Genomic DNA, 15,127 nt, shown 5'->3' with positions numbered 1-15,127 from the left:
GATGGATCATGGAGGTGGAGTTCATCAGCTTGGTTTCAAGCATCAGCACTTTAAGACACTTCATGCTGTTTGGGATCTGCACCCAAACATTTCCACCAGGATGAATTTTCTGAAAGCAGACTTTTAAAAGTAACAGCATGAAAGTAATATACTTTACATCTTTTGGATGTGTCAAGTAGGTGATACATTAAAAAAATGGTTTAATGGTTAACCTGCCTGTTCAAGCCTAAGTGATTGTAAAGAGATTTTAGGCATTATATAAATGCACACATAATACCCAAACACTTGGCAGTAGAACTTTTACCCATCAGGTCTACTTGATAGCAAGTAACAAGAGGAAAACCCACTTTGAAATAGAGCAACAAGAAAAAGACATGATATAATGTGGTCGTGGTACTAGGTTGATACCAAACCAGATACCAGACACAGTGTTATTGGTTTCCGATGGAGGGGAGAAACTGAGGAAGCTTAATTTTTGGTGGAAGTAATTGAAACAGTTGTTGCCCTGTACATTCTTGTCTGGTACATCTCAGTCTTTCTTATTCTGATTGCAATTGTATTTCTTTCTTAGTGTATTTTAGGAACCAGATAAAAAGGTTCCATGTTTCAGATATAGCACAAGAGAGTTGGGAAGAAACTAGTGTGTAACTGATCTCTGGTGTATTGGCATTCTATTTTATAACTCGTTACTCAGATTGGTATAGAAGGGCTGGACATCATACCGAGGGTTTGGACCATGGTGTCATGAATTTTTTTCTTACATACTCCCCTCAACTTTTTGCTCCACTCATACACACGTAGAAGTTTTTGAGTGGCGAACATGACTGGGGCACTGTCACAGGTGAAAACTATAGCATAGCTGCATGTGGTTGTGCCAGAGAAATAAAGAAGGTAACACGGAGACAGCAAGAGAGAAGCAGTGGGGTTTGGCTAGCTAAACTGCTCTATCCCCAGCATTGGAGTCTCAGGTTAGTGTGCATTGTTTGATGCCAGCCAGTATTCAAGAAGTTCTCTTGGAAGAAATTTTACCTTGTGCTGGAGTGAGCAGTTCTGCATCCCCTTTGTTGTGATTACACAAGTGTGTGTGGCTCAGCAGTATAATCTGAGAACCCTCATTATTAAAAAAAAAAAAAAAAAAAAATGTTCTCATGTCTAGAAAGTGTAGATTCTTTAACAGAAGATATAGAGTCAAAGTTGGTCAGCACCTCCAGAAATCTTTCCATTGCATCATCCTCCAGTGTGGGACATTTTACAACGTTCCAGGCAAGGATTCCAGCTCTTCACCACCTTTTTAGGTAGGAAAACTTTTGTAGCTTTTTCTTGCTGTAATTTAAGCCCCAATACTTGTCACGGTAGGTAGTGTAAACAACAACAAAAAGTCTTCCCTCTCCTTTTGCAAGAGCATTATGTTTGTGAGGAATAGATTGTCCCTTTTCCAGCCTTCTTGAAGCCAAACAATCCAATTTCTTCATCTTTTATCATTAGCATATTCTAAATCTCTGCTCATCGTCATTACTCTCTGGAATTCTCAGCTAGTTAATATTCTTCTTTGACTGTAATGCCTAGATGAGGCAGACTATTTCAGTTGAGGCTCTACCATTGTTGAGTACAGCAGGAAGCTTATTTAACACAGCTTGTAGGTTCTGCTCCTGCTTAGAAATCCTAATGTGACGTGTTTTTTCACAGTAGCATGATAGTGTTGACTGATGCTTAGCTTGTGATTCAGTCTATCCCATGGACTCTTAAGAAGAAAAGTCACTATCCAGTTGTTTTCCATCCTGTATCTGTGCAGCTGATTCTCCCTGTCCAAATGAAGTATTTATCCCTCCTGATCAGGTGGAGATGGGAGCCATCTTCACCCTTCCTGTAAAATCTTTGCCAACACTTTTTGTATTTCTTATTGCAAAACCCACAGCATACTCAAGGACTAGCTATTCTTCAGATAAGTCTTTTATTTTTTTAGAAGGAAAGGGAGTAGGGTGTTCAATGAGTACCAACTCTATTAGCAAATAACCAATATGCAGACAAGAAGATAGAAGAATCTCCTCAATTTGTGTGGTAAACTCTATAAATTCTGACTTGTTTAACCAGAGATTAAGCCTAAATGTGAAGCAAACAGTGTTAAGAAGAAAAAGGCAAAAGCTGACATTGGTTAAACCTTGGCAAAGTTCCATGACGTCAAGCAGACAATTAAAATTTTAGTCAGGAAAATATATTTCCAGCATGTATAGGTTTTCTCTCTGCTTTCTTTTTCTAGTATTTTGTATTTATAAGTTTATAAAGTTCTTAGCTCACATTTAACAACCCAAAGTAAATAAACAGATCCTCAGCAATTTATTTTGGGACCAAAACTTGTGCTGAACACTCTTGAGAGTATCGTAGAAATAAAAATATGTATATATAGAAGTACTGAGTACTTTTTTTTTTGTAACTGATTATTTATTGCTAGATCTAAGAAGTATTCAGCTGTAGCAACAACAATGATATAAGATGCTAGACTGATTAGATTTAGCACGTTTGCTTCAAACCTCCCCAAAGTCCCAAGATTTGTTCAAACTTCACTTGTAAAACTGCTAGATTTTCGGAATCAATATTCAGTTAGTCTCTGTTTAAATTAGTAAAACAGAAACAGACAGATTTGTTGATTGGAAAGACACATTTTGGGCACTGGTCTGCTGTAGATATTTTTTATTAATCTTATTTCCTCTAATGTCCCAGTATGTAATAATTTTGAAGCACATATTTTTACAGCTTGCATAATCCTGCATTGCTCAAAAAATCACAAACAGTTATCACTTAAGGTTGTGTTGCAGACTTCTGTGTAGCATTAACTCATATGTTAATATAACTGTGCTTATGGTCCTCGTCAGAAGCATTGGAAAATACAAGCACAGGAGAAAATCCTGGTCACTAGAAAGGATTTTATTCTAAAATGTTACAAAATTAGGTGCTGTCCTTTAGCTCTGAACTCCTAACATTAATCTCACAAGGATAAAATTTGTTAACGGATTTCCAGAAGAGTGTGCCAGAAGGGTATGGTTTGCATCAAAATGGGAAGATACAGATACATTCTAAAAGACTGTTTGCAGCATAGAGTTTACCAACAGTAACCATCTGAAGTTGAGCTTCACAGTCCATGCATAGACAAGTTGTTGTATTCTTTTTCTTCTAAATATATACTGAAGGTAAGATTCGCTTAGTTTTTTCTTCAGTGAAATTCTGAGATAAATCCACTGATGGACAAATTCTGAAAAAAATATATATATAAATCTAAAAAATGGCTAATTCCTTCATTCCTTGTCTTTCTCTAGTTTACATTTGACAAAGTGTTTTCAACCCTTTGCTAATATTGCAGTTCAAGCTTTGGCTCTAGTTACATAGAGAACAGGCAGGATGTAGTTCCTCTATTTCTAAATAAGTATGAGAAGACTATGAGTTACATCTTTAATTGAGTTACCAAAATTTAGATGGAGCATCACAAAAATAACTGTTTATGAGCAACCAAGTTGTGTGCTTTCTGTTGCATGCACGTGTTGTGTTGAGCTATTCCTGCAACTGTTTCACCCATTCAGCCTTCTCTCCTCAGTCTCTCACCTTATAATAATAAGCTTTGAAGGATACCTTGAAATGCAGTCTCATGGCACTTTCAATAATGAGAGCTTCATTAAACTGCCATATATAACTCTCTTCCCTCTTTCTTCCCTTGTGTTTAAAACCAGGTTCTTTACCCCTCCTCAACTGAAGATTTGTTTCAGCAGTATATAATGTGTGTGTGAATGTAGGTTTTGGGTATTTCTGGAATAGGTGTCGACAGAGCCTGGCATGGAAGCAGTGCAGCTTACTGCTAGGATCTCTTTCAAGAGTTTTTCTTGAATAATCAAATGAGTTAATCATCTGATCCCTCAGTAGACAACATAACCAGGGAAGGCAAGAAGTCAAGGCTAACTTTAAGAGCTTAATCCTCCAAATGAGAACCCAAAAGTATCTTTTCAGCTTTTCTGAGTACTAAGCCATAATCCTACAGCCACTACTGTTTCAAAATATACTTTGTAGATCTTGCTTCTGGGTAGAGACATTTCTGAAAAAGGAATTGCTGTCAGCCTACAGAAACTCTGATGACTTGTTTATGGCACTTTTGGAAAGAAGTTTTGATAAACCACATCTTTTCCAACTGCTCGCCTTCTTCAGTTTCTCATTTCTTGTTCTCCTTGACAGAAATGCATGTAGAGTGTCTGCACTCGGTCAGCTCTGGATCTTATGCATGCAAAAAGTAAGCTTTCTTACAGATTTATTTGCTGGCAAACTGCTCCCCATTGCAGCTCATTCTCTGTTTTTTATAGTATGACATAGGTACTCCTCTGTAGCTTTTTTTATGTAGTACTGCAGTTAACAAATCATCCACTAGAAAATGGCCATAAAACACAGTGTGACCAAGAAGTGTGACTGTTATATGTAACTAAAGCACACACAAAGCCAAACAATGATCTCCCAAAAAATTACTATGCTGAGAATTACCAGAAAACACCAACTAAATTTTAAATGAGGAGATACCTAGAATAGAATAACCTGTATTTGCTTTTCAGTGTTACCTGTATGCCTGCTCCCATACATATTACATTTTTTTGCTGCAAGTCACACGTATAACTCTACAGTCAACAAACGTTTTCTTTCATTTGTCTTATCCCCTCATATTAAAATAGGTAGAGATTCAGTTTTTCCCTCCTAATGAACCAGCAGAAACAAAATTAATCTGGTACAGAAAAACTACAGCAGTCTGAATAGAGAAACAATACTTGAAAAAAGCATATTTTTTAAAAAAAACTTTCTGGCTAATTAACTGTAAACCTTTCGTGTCTGCTACAGTGTTTGACCTTCTGCACTCCACCTCCCTTGCTTAAGTGCTTCCTCCCACATACTGTTACATGGTAGCTGTACCTCTGCAGCCTGTGTGGCTCCAGGCAGCACTCAGTGCATGCTCTAACTTCTACTGGAACTGCTTCATTTTATAGAGTTATGAATCAGACCCTTCAAAACAGCCTATGTTTTTCCACTAGTAAAATTGAAGCCACTCACACATGTTACAGTTGGATAATTTCCATAAAGAAAATATAAGCTGGAGGTCTAGTATAGGAGCTGGGTTCAAGCCCTGCAGCTACACTCTTCCATCGTCTCTCTGAGCCTTGTCTACAAGCGATGTAGCTTCTAGCTGCACCACATTCATTCTCTGTGCTGGGTCCAGGTGCTAACAAGAGTGTGAAGTGTGGAATATGTGGCTCTGGCTCATCAGGCATAAGGGTAACCCTAACAAGGTCTCCCAACTCCAGATAAATGCTTTATCTGTTGAGTTATACAGGGTGCTCTGTGAAGCACAGGACGCATAATCATGCTCAACAGTAGCTTAATGGACCAGCTGTCTTGGATGACAGAGCCAAAGGATACTTTCCTTTAGGGTCCCAGCATCATCTTCCAGAGCCAGCAATAGCAGCAGCAACAGTTCCTCATGCCACCCCAATTTCTTGAGCTCCCTCTGGACCAGCCAGCCCCTTTCTAAAGATTGCCGGCTCCCAGCGTTGGAATAGCTCATGTGAGGCATCCTCCTCCTGTGGCAAAATCAGCTGGGTGAGCTGAGGTACAAAATAAACCTTCTACATTAACCCTGACACTAAAACAGTTCCCCTAGATGATCAGTGCTAAAACATACAGCTGTTCTTATTATTCAAGAAGAGACTGGACACTTTTTCTGTCTCAACCAAATTCACTGGAAGGGAGAGAGGAGTAAAATGACAGTAATGGCCTCAGTTATCCTATCTAAACTCCTGCTCCAGATCTGCTAGAGACACCATGACATAGCCAAATTTTGTGATTCTAACATCAGTTGAATTACAGTAACAGAACAACTGTGAATTTTCATACAAGTTTGTTACATGGCAACTGAGGGTATGTTATTTATAGTTTTCAGCAATCTTGGAATCCGTACTGGGTTCTGCACAGAAGGCCTAATTCTTTTCCAAAAAATTAAAAAAAAAAAAAAATGGGAACAGAAGTCAGTGAGCATGAGGATGGCTGGGAAGAGATGGGGGTTAAACCAAATACAGCTGCCTGCTAGGAAATGGAGTATTTCTCCTGAGGCCTCTCTTGACAGTTTTGACAGGTTTATAAGCAGGCCAATACAGTTTGGAATAGCAAAATTATCTTCCTAACCCCTGTAGCGATTGGCTTACCCAGACTGTCTAGACAGCACAAATATGTCTGTACTAAGTCAGTGATCCTCCCCTCACCTGTAGCACAGCAGCTGTTTTTCCTATAGATGACTATTTTATTTTGTTGATGACTAATGCATAAAGCTGCTTCCTCAGTCACTCAGCATTCAAATACACCATTCATATCACTATTTGACTTTTAATTTGCAACCACAGATGCAGCTTTTTAGGGGAAGGAAGGTCAGACAGAGACCATATCCATCACTGGATATTAGGTTTTTAGTTTCTTAGAGCAAAGGCCAAGTCTTCTTGTGAAGTAGTGCCAGCACTAAGAATAGAATTTCTGTACTCACCATGTCTTCCTTTCAGCACTCTCCTATGCTTTTTTTTTTTCCATTGATAGAGATCATTTTATTCAGGAAAAGGCTATATCCACAAGTGTGTGCATGCATGTTATTTCTCATAACTTCTCTTTTTGAGCTAATGGGTGTAATAGTTGTTTGAGTGATGTCACACTGAGGCTCAGGCTTTCCATTCAGTCACTGGCAGGCTTGTAAAGAACACATGGCTGCAGCTGCTTTGGGTGGAAGCAGTGATACAATTCCTCAACGCTTGTCTCCACTCCATCCCCTCTCCTCACCCTCTGGTTGGCTGACCTAAAGATTTCCCTGCAAATCCATCTGACAGACTGTAAAGTCTTGGCTCTGTTCTTGAGAACTGGAAGTGAGCTTCAGGTCTATCAAGGAGCTCAATCAATGGCAATAAACCTGGCTCTTACTATGGAATTGACAGCTTTCTCACTTTTATGACATAAATGGAATTGGGCAGAAGGCCCAATTAAGAACCTTACCATGCCATTAAACACAGAAAGCGAAGTCAAGATCTTGCAGCATTTGCAGAAATAAACACTGCTGGCCAAGCCCACCCTTCAACAAATCATAAGCAGCCTCATAAAGGTCCTTTGCAGCCTCTGTGGGACATGATGTAAGCGTTGAGTGGCCTGTGCAGCCCCTGCTGGCTCCCCTCCTGCCTGCTCTGGAAACTGCACACACCCACAGGGTACACTGCCCACCTCCCTCCCGAAGGGTCTGCCCTGCTGCACTGCCCTTCAGGTTCCAGCACCAGTACTTGCTATGGTTTCTTCAGACCTGCCCAGAGTACACTGCTGCTGAACAGTTGTGTGTCATAGGAATGCCACAGTCAAATTCAAAATAGGCAACATGTGGAAAATAGGAGACAGGGACAGACACAAATATGACTGTATGGCCACCTCCATTAGAATTATATTCATGTTTCTCTGAGCTAGGGCCAGATTGTTAATTACTATAGAACCCACCCACCTTCACATGCTATGAACTATATACAGACAAGTAGCAAATTGCTATGAAACTATGCTTTTAAGGAGCAAAAAAAAAAAAAGCATCAGTGAAAAAAGCTGTGCACAGCAACCACTGAGAAGCATCTTAGAAAAAGCCAAAGCGATTTAGCACATTTCTATAGGTAGAACTTGGTTATTTTTTGCTAATCTAAAATTTGGTAAAGTTTGGACTTGATGATACTTCTGGGTCCCTTCCAACTCAGGATATTCTGTGATTCAGAACTTCATGAAAAGAATGAAATATCTTTATATATAGCAGAAGTGTCCAGATGTATTTCTCGTACAGTGATGCTTGGAGGATGTGTGTATGGCATTAGATGTTTTGTGCATTGAAATTCATCTTACAGTACAACCTATTTCTCAGTCACCCTTCAGAAATCTCTTGTGAGTTTTCCAAAGAAATCTTCTCTTCCTTCTCCACTCTATAGCACATACATTACAAAGCACTGTTCTAAAAAAGGTTTATCTCCTGATTAAGTCTTTTGGTTTTATCCCCATAGTTTCTATAGGGGCTTTCTTAACAGGGGAAAACAGCAGTACAACTTGATGCTGAAGGTTATTTTCTGTCTTATTATTTCACTTGACTTTCCAAATTTACTGTCCCATACATAACTCCCTCTTCCCCACCCCCCGCCCCCCCCAAAAAAACCACAACAAACCAATTTGAAGAGGAGGAGGATATAGTGTGTCATTTAGTGTGTTTTGTTCTATCTTAATTTTATCATGAAGCTACCACCACTTGTAAACAGCAGGCAAAAACAATAAAAAGCCCATCTAAATTCACAAGAATTGCTGTCAGCAATACTTGAAAGAGAAGATTAATAATCCCATTTCATTCATTAGTTCTATCCACGCAAACCAAAGTAATTTTAAAATCCAAACAATTGGAAAGCTCCTGTTGATCCTCATTGCACCAGGCCCAAGCTGAGGTTACCTTTACTTTGCAGCAGCAAATGATAATTTGTACTCTATAAAGCATTGTATGCATTTTGTAGCTGTGTGTATGGCTGTAGGGTGTCAGCTGTGACATGGAAAAGTACTGACAGCTGAATCTCTAGTTCTAATAGGCACACAAAAAATTATGATTTCTGGCCACTTGAAATTCAGGTGCATTAGTGAGACTACTTTTCTTTTTGTTTTGACCAAAGCCCAGAGATGGTTGTTTTCTGAACTACTATCATGGTGTCTGCCAGCTGTCCTGATGAGTATTCGGAGTACTTGCAGCCCCCACAGTATGCACATAACTCTTGCTCAGGTTTTTTCAGAAGAAAACTGTCCTGTTCACAGAGCAGTCTCTACGCTATCACAGAGGCAAGCGATACATTTCATTAAAATATCATTTTGTGCAGCAAAACTCCTGATTCTAGCTACTTTTGTATTCCCCTTTCAACATCACTAGTAATATCTGTGGTTATTAACTCTAGGGCTTTCCAAGCGGTTTGGTGAAGTTAAGGAAAACAGACCTTAATATTTTTTCCCCCGGTGTTATTTCTGTATAATTCCACTTGGCCAATTGTGTTGATTCACAACTCTCCCAGTACTCTATTTTACACAATACTCACTTAAAAATTAAAAAACAAGCAAACAGAAAAAAAAAAAAACCTTAAAGGACTCAAAAGACAGGGCAGATTCAGTCCTTGTTCCACACTAAAGTTCAGTGCTCTTTCAATTAAACTGGCTTCACATTTGAAGATGAGATATAATGTTTGACCTTGCAAAGAGCCAAGGCCTGCACACCCAACCTAACAAGTTAGTTCCACAGAGCATGTAGATTTGGAGCCCGAGAACCAAGCACTTTCCAGGCTTTATGTCATATCCTGTGGCAAAAACAAAGTATCCTCAGCTTGCTTTCTTTCCTCTGATGCAGATTTTGGGTATTAAAGAACAAGAATCCATATAATTGATAAATTAATACACTTTTACAAACATGAACACTATCTCTGCCTTCTCTTTTTACACTGGCATTAGATAGGAGAGTGCTACAGAATTTATTTATTGCAAGCTTACAGTGGTATCCTTCATTGCAAAAATTATGTACCTGTCTCTAATCAATGTGTAGTAGCTCAAACAAATATTAGCTCTTCAAACAGCAGCTCATTGGAAGCAGCTGTGGTTATCTCAATTGCTTATGTCAGTCATCAGAGCAAAGTTTTTGTGTTTACTTCTTTTTTAATTGCTGTTCCCTACAGTTCAAAGAATAGGTTCCATTCAGAGCTTCTTATCACACCAAGGCAACTCCACCAACAGATTAACCAATTTATTTGGGCATCTAATTCCCAGCTTATTACTTTTAAAACTCTTTGAAAATTGTCTTTGATAATTAATCCTACTTGCTTTGACACATGATAGAAGGGTATGCCTTGGTACTATTACCCAATGATAGAGCTTTACCAGGCACGTGAGATTAAGCTCTGGGTTCAACTGGCCAGTTTAAACAGGTTCATAATGATGCTCTTCACCTGCAACTGACCTTCTTCCCATGTCTTTTTTTTTTTTTTGCTAGATCTCTGACTCAGCCCATTAGACAGCACACAATCTAACGTCAATGAAAGCTGGAAGGACCAACGCTTAATCCTTAGCCACTACATTACAAACTGAAGTCAGCTGTCAGACATGAAATTACCCCAGCCAAGAGTCTGTAGCGCGTTTCTCTTCACGTACCAAGCAGCACACAAGACAGGAAGACAAACACAGAGGAGCCAATGAAGCAAAATATTAGCTAAGCTCTTAGGCTGGGCAAGAGCCTGAACATGGTAAGACTCCCCCTTGTCTCCCCACCACGAGGTTCCCACAGCTGTTTGACATCTTTGTACAGCGCTCCTGCCAAACAGGTGTCCTCTCCTCCCTGAGGGCTTCTAACAAATGACTATTTGCATTCAGTTTCTGAAATGGAAACTGTTTCCATTATGAGCATAATGGCACTCTATCCACGTATCAGATTCTGATATCCCAAAGCTTGTGTTTTCATAACCTATACTTTTGACATAGCCTGCCCACTTCTAGTGAGTTGGTCAGGTCAAAAATTTCTTTGTACTTGACCCCTCCCCCCATATTTTACAAGCTGGCAAATAACACCTTCAGTGATGCAGGTGCCCCTTACAGGGAATACAGTAGCTTTTAGGTTTAGAGGCTTGAACCCAGATATGTTTAAAGCTTTAAGTTCAGGAGAACCACTATGAAAAACTCTCTTGCATAAGGAAGGGATGCACGTGCATAGTTCAAACACTGTCAACGCTTCTTCCTTCAATCCAGCAACTCCTACATTAATCATCCTGCAAATCAATATAGTACTGAATAGAACTATTATGATGCAGTAGTATATATAACAAATAAATATAACAATTTGACCATCCTAAGCTGAGCCTTCTGAAGGTTAACTGCACACTGCAACAGATTTTTAGATAACCTGGTATTCTGATTATGCATAATCAAAACATTTACAGCTTTCTTATACAGTCCTCACATATGAGAAAGACAACTTGTGCTGCACTTCAGACTGAACCTCCTGTCAAGAGTTTTTCTAATTCATTTTCAGGAAGCTTGTACATTAAATGTATCGGCATGTCACTACCTGACAGTTTTGACATTTTCCAGAGATGCTGACATACCTTTGTAAGGTACAGTACAAGCGCCCACGCTTGAGGCAAGGCTCACTGAAGTCATTCAGCAGAAGAGCCATGCAGGTGCCTGTAGGTGAACGATATGACTGTCTTACCTACAGAGACCAGACTAGCAGAATTCAATAGAAAGATCAGATTCCTGAGCACTGACCCCTATTCTAGGGCTGATACAGCCCTGCCACTCAGGTACTTCACTTAATAAATTGCTTGTAGATATGAGTCTGCTCCTGTGTGAGCAAACTTCAGTTTTGTTATCCCATTATAAAATTGAATGAGTAGCTGTGCAAGCAACACTTCACTTCAGAGGCCTTGAGCCCAGAATCCAGAATTATTACAGGACCTTTTCCCAGAAAGCGTTCTCCCAAATTAAAACTGACATTCAACCTAGTACTTAAAAGCTTCTTTATTTTATTCTTAAGCAACACCTTAAAAAGCAGTTACATCACAAGACTGGTATTGCAAAAAGAAGTGGAGGTGCAGTTCCAAAAAACCCCATAGTGCCTTCCAAGTATAAAAATATACATCTAAATTATTATCCATGGAAAAGTGTACCACCATCTCTGCCTTGAGCTGGTCCTGCCAGCTTTTGGGTCATAACTCCCCAGTACAGAGCTCAAGAGCTCACATTGGAGGGAGCATCTCCGAGTTTCATGTCACAGGCATGATTCATAGCACAGTGGCTTAGCCACAGCACATAGACCCCAGCATTAGGTTTTATGGTGGCATTCCATAGTTTTCCCTAGGGTGAGTGAGCAGCATCCAAACATCTCCTGGGAAGCATACGTCATGTACACAAAGCCATCTTCATCTTTGTAGTCCCTGTACACTTCTGCCATGGTCAAAGACATACTGGCTAGGCTTTTGTTGTTCACCAGCAGGTAGAAAGCTTGCGTAGCAGTCAGAGCCATCCTGCTTCTGATTGAAGATGGAAAAGGAAATAAAGGACCAAGCATTAGCAAATTTAAGAAGGTTTCAACCTTACCCTGCAAAATACATTCAGCAGAATAGTTGCAGCATTTCTTGTACATTGTTTATGCATGAAATTATTGCTTAGTTTAATATCTCCATCAGAAAGTTAACTGTACTCAGAAACAGGAGTCTTGCTCCGGGGAAGGGCTTAACCTGCAGGACCATAGCTGCTACTGAGCCTGAGCTAGTGGGTGTCCATCCCAGGAAGCGCTGAGTACAGCTATAATAGGGAATTTCAGCACAGTCTGTTACACTTAAAGTCTACCTGCCCTCAGAAAAGTCTCATTCAGAGACTTACACATGAAGACTGGCTTGCAAGAGACAAAAGTATCTTTTACATAAGTTAATAACTAGAAAGATGGCTTCTACACACTTTGTCATCTGAAAGCCTTACAGTTCTCCAGCACTCCGGCACAGAACGCAACCCTTTTGGGAGATCTGTTTGCCAGCGTATTTGTAAAGAACACCTGGGATGGAGCTGCCACAAGTCTGGGTAGCCTGTAGGTGCAACAGGAGCAGGGCAGCAGCAGCCAGAAGCAGAGCACAGCCCAGAGCCACCTTCAGCAGGCAGAAGGGGAGCGGAGCAGCCGCCTCGCGCCGCTCTTATTCTCCAAAGCGGGGGAAGAGGGGCCGCGGGAGCGCCGCGCTCCTTCCCTCGGGCTCTCCCGTCCCAGCTCGCGCAGCCCCGTGCCCGGCGCGGGCGGTGCCGGGGAGCGGCAGTGCGCGGCCCCTACCTGATGATCGTGATGAACTGCGTCATGGTCAGCTCCTCGGGGACCAGAAACTTGGTTTTGTCCAACAGGGGAAGGTATTTCTCCTTCTGGTATCTTTCAACGATTACCTGTTTAAATTAGAGTCACTCAGAAGCCCCAGCGACATTCTTCCCCCTCCTTTCAAAAGACTCGAGGCAGAAGCCGGGAGCCTCCGCCCGCAGAGCGGCGAATTACCGGGATCTTTGTGGGGAACTTGGCCCTGATTCCGGCCACCTCCTCCCGCCGGGTGGCTGCGCGGGAGAGAGCACAAGCGTTACGCGCGCGCCGCGCGCCGCCCGCCGCCCCGTTCCACCGCGCCGCCGCCTACCGCACCGCCCCATACCCAGAGTCTTGCGCAGCTTGAAGGGCCGCACCGCCTGCGCCCCGGGACCCGCCTGCATCCCGCCGCCTGAGGCTACCGCTGCCCCGCGCCTCTTATGGGCCCGGCCCGGCGCCGCCCCGCGGAATGGAGGTGCGGCCGCTGCCGGCCCCGGCCCTCCCGTCGCGGCCCGCCCCTCCGCTGAGCAGCGCTGCGCGGCGGGCGGGCTGCCTGCTGCCTCTCGGCAGCTGCCTTGAAAGTATCAATTTAGCATCCATCCCAGCGGTGCCCAACCTTCCGCCTTGCCTGGGCTGCTCCGAGTGAAGAGGAGTTGCATTGGGCTGTGCAGACATACTTTGTACCAGAGGGAACGCCTACTATTTATTTCCACAGAAACTGCAGCAGATTGGAAGAGCGTACTATTTCCTAGGGCACGTCCTCAGCTATGAAGCACTATTTTTCAACGTAGTCACATCACTAGCTGCATTTTCACCAGTGGTGAACAAGAGCCTGCATGCTGTGCTCCTTACAGTCTGCCCCAGTGGAGGTGACCACTGTCTCTGCTGCTGAAATGCACCTCTCTGTGCTCACATCCACTCTTCATTCTCCATCAACAAGAATCAGTGAATGTCAGTGGGTGCCATTTTCCACATATTGGAAGAGTTCAGTTTCACACCTTTGCTTCATACACACTTCCACATCAGACACCGTTGTGTCAAACTGCCCCTCTGCTGCCATCTGTCACACAGCAACAACACGTAGTGGAATATTGGTGGGAAGGGTTCAACCTCTACTGCCATACCACCGATGTCTGCCTCTGACACTGTGGGACACCATCACAAAATATGAAGCATTACTTTCAGGGCCCTCATAAAATATATAATATGGCTCATGCATGATAGTAAAACAACTTTTTTAATCTTTAATATTTTTTATTGAAACAAGACAAAACAAAAAAAGAGAGCAACACCACCATAACACTGGTGGCATATGTGACCTTGTTTGCTGGCAGTGGCTGCAGCTCTTAGGAGCTCTGAAGGCATTCGTCACATTTTTGATGAAATTTACTCTTCCTGTGCTTCATCCTCGAAAAAGTCACTCACAAAGGTATGTACTGCCTGACAGCAATTACAGGAATAAGGTGTGACTGTGAAGCAAGGGATGTTTCTCTCTGGTAAGAGGGGGTTTATAAAAGTCTGGTGAAGTGATATGATCGCATTGTTGAGTGTGCTGATGCTGATGGCAGCTCTATACATTCTGTACATACAAATTTGCAAATTTGCAAATGTATTTATGTTGACTAAAATGGAGTTGCAAGTATACCAAAACATTGATTTTTTTTTTTTTCAATCTCAAAATATTGGAATATTCTCACATTCCTTTAGCAAAATAGAAAGCATATTTTTTCTGTTCACAGAACTGTGTTTAGCCAATGTATGATAATGCATGAAATTATTTGCATAACTTGAGTTATCACTGCACTGCACCCTCCTTCCCCGTGCCCTGGTTTCAGCCCAGACAGTGCTAATTGTACACTGACGTTTGCTTGTTGCTGAGTGATGGGTGCACACCCAGGGCCAGACTGGGCTGCTCAGTGGTGAAGAGCTGCCACCATGATGGCGCAGGGTGGGCGCAGGGTGGTCTGGGTTGGGCATGTGGCCCACAGGCCACAGGTTGGACGTGCCTGACCTATTCCATCTGCCATGCCAAAGGCAACTGGGAGCTACTGCAAGCAGTGGTCTCAGCTGCTTTTCTAAGACAAAACCAATGATTGTCACTTTGCGTACTCTTACTGCCAGTCTTGCAAAGTGTTCTGCTAGACTCAACTCTCTGTTCCTAAAGTTTTCCAATTGAAGGAGAATCTCAGCTCTCATTTAGAAATAGAATTA

General features: G+C 41.8%; 2 protein-coding genes across 3 annotated transcripts in view; one reads left to right on the top strand and one right to left on the bottom strand.

The window, feature by feature from the left end:
- EXO1 (exonuclease 1) overlaps window positions 1–11,510 on the top strand; it is a 43,428-nt gene extending 31,918 nt beyond the window's left edge. For both annotated transcript variants that reach the window (XR_016464174.1, XR_016464173.1), the window contains one exon: window positions 10,082–11,510. The gene's annotated coding sequence lies outside the window, so the exon portion shown is untranslated. The remainder of the gene's footprint in view (window positions 1–10,081) is intronic.
- Window positions 11,511–11,586: 76 nt separating this feature from the next.
- On the bottom strand, window positions 11,587–13,378 carry MAP1LC3C (microtubule associated protein 1 light chain 3 gamma). The gene is made up of 4 exons (XM_031592458.2): window positions 13,263–13,378; window positions 13,115–13,170; window positions 12,902–13,008; window positions 11,587–12,113 (listed from the first exon to the last, which is right to left on the bottom strand). Exons 1-4 carry the CDS (start codon window positions 13,318–13,320, stop codon window positions 11,906–11,908), a joined length of 429 nt encoding a protein of 142 aa, XP_031448318.1. The 5' UTR covers window positions 13,321–13,378; the 3' UTR covers window positions 11,587–11,905.
- Between the last annotated feature and the right edge of the window lie 1,749 nt (window positions 13,379–15,127).

This window comes from Phasianus colchicus, chromosome 2 (assembly GCF_987193195.1).
Source record: "Phasianus colchicus chromosome 2, bPhaCol1.hap1.1, whole genome shotgun sequence".
Taxonomy (NCBI): domain Eukaryota; kingdom Metazoa; phylum Chordata; class Aves; order Galliformes; family Phasianidae; genus Phasianus; species Phasianus colchicus.
The sequence above is the reverse complement of the archived record's forward strand: the minus strand, read 5'-3'. Positions and strand labels throughout refer to the sequence as shown.

Excerpts from the sequence above, each read along its gene's own strand:
- MAP1LC3C (XM_031592458.2), bottom strand. The coding sequence starts at position 13,320 with ATGCAGGCGGGTCCCGGGGCGCAGGCGGTGCGGCCCTTCAAGCTGCGC. Across the intron at positions 13,171-13,262 it reads CAAGCTGCGCAAGACTCTGG|CCACCCGGCGGGAGGAGGTG; the intron begins GTATGGGGCGGT and ends TCTCCCGCGCAG. Across the intron at positions 13,009-13,114 it reads AGTTCCCCACAAAGATCCCG|GTAATCGTTGAAAGATACCA; the intron begins GTAATTCGCCGC and ends TAATTTAAACAG.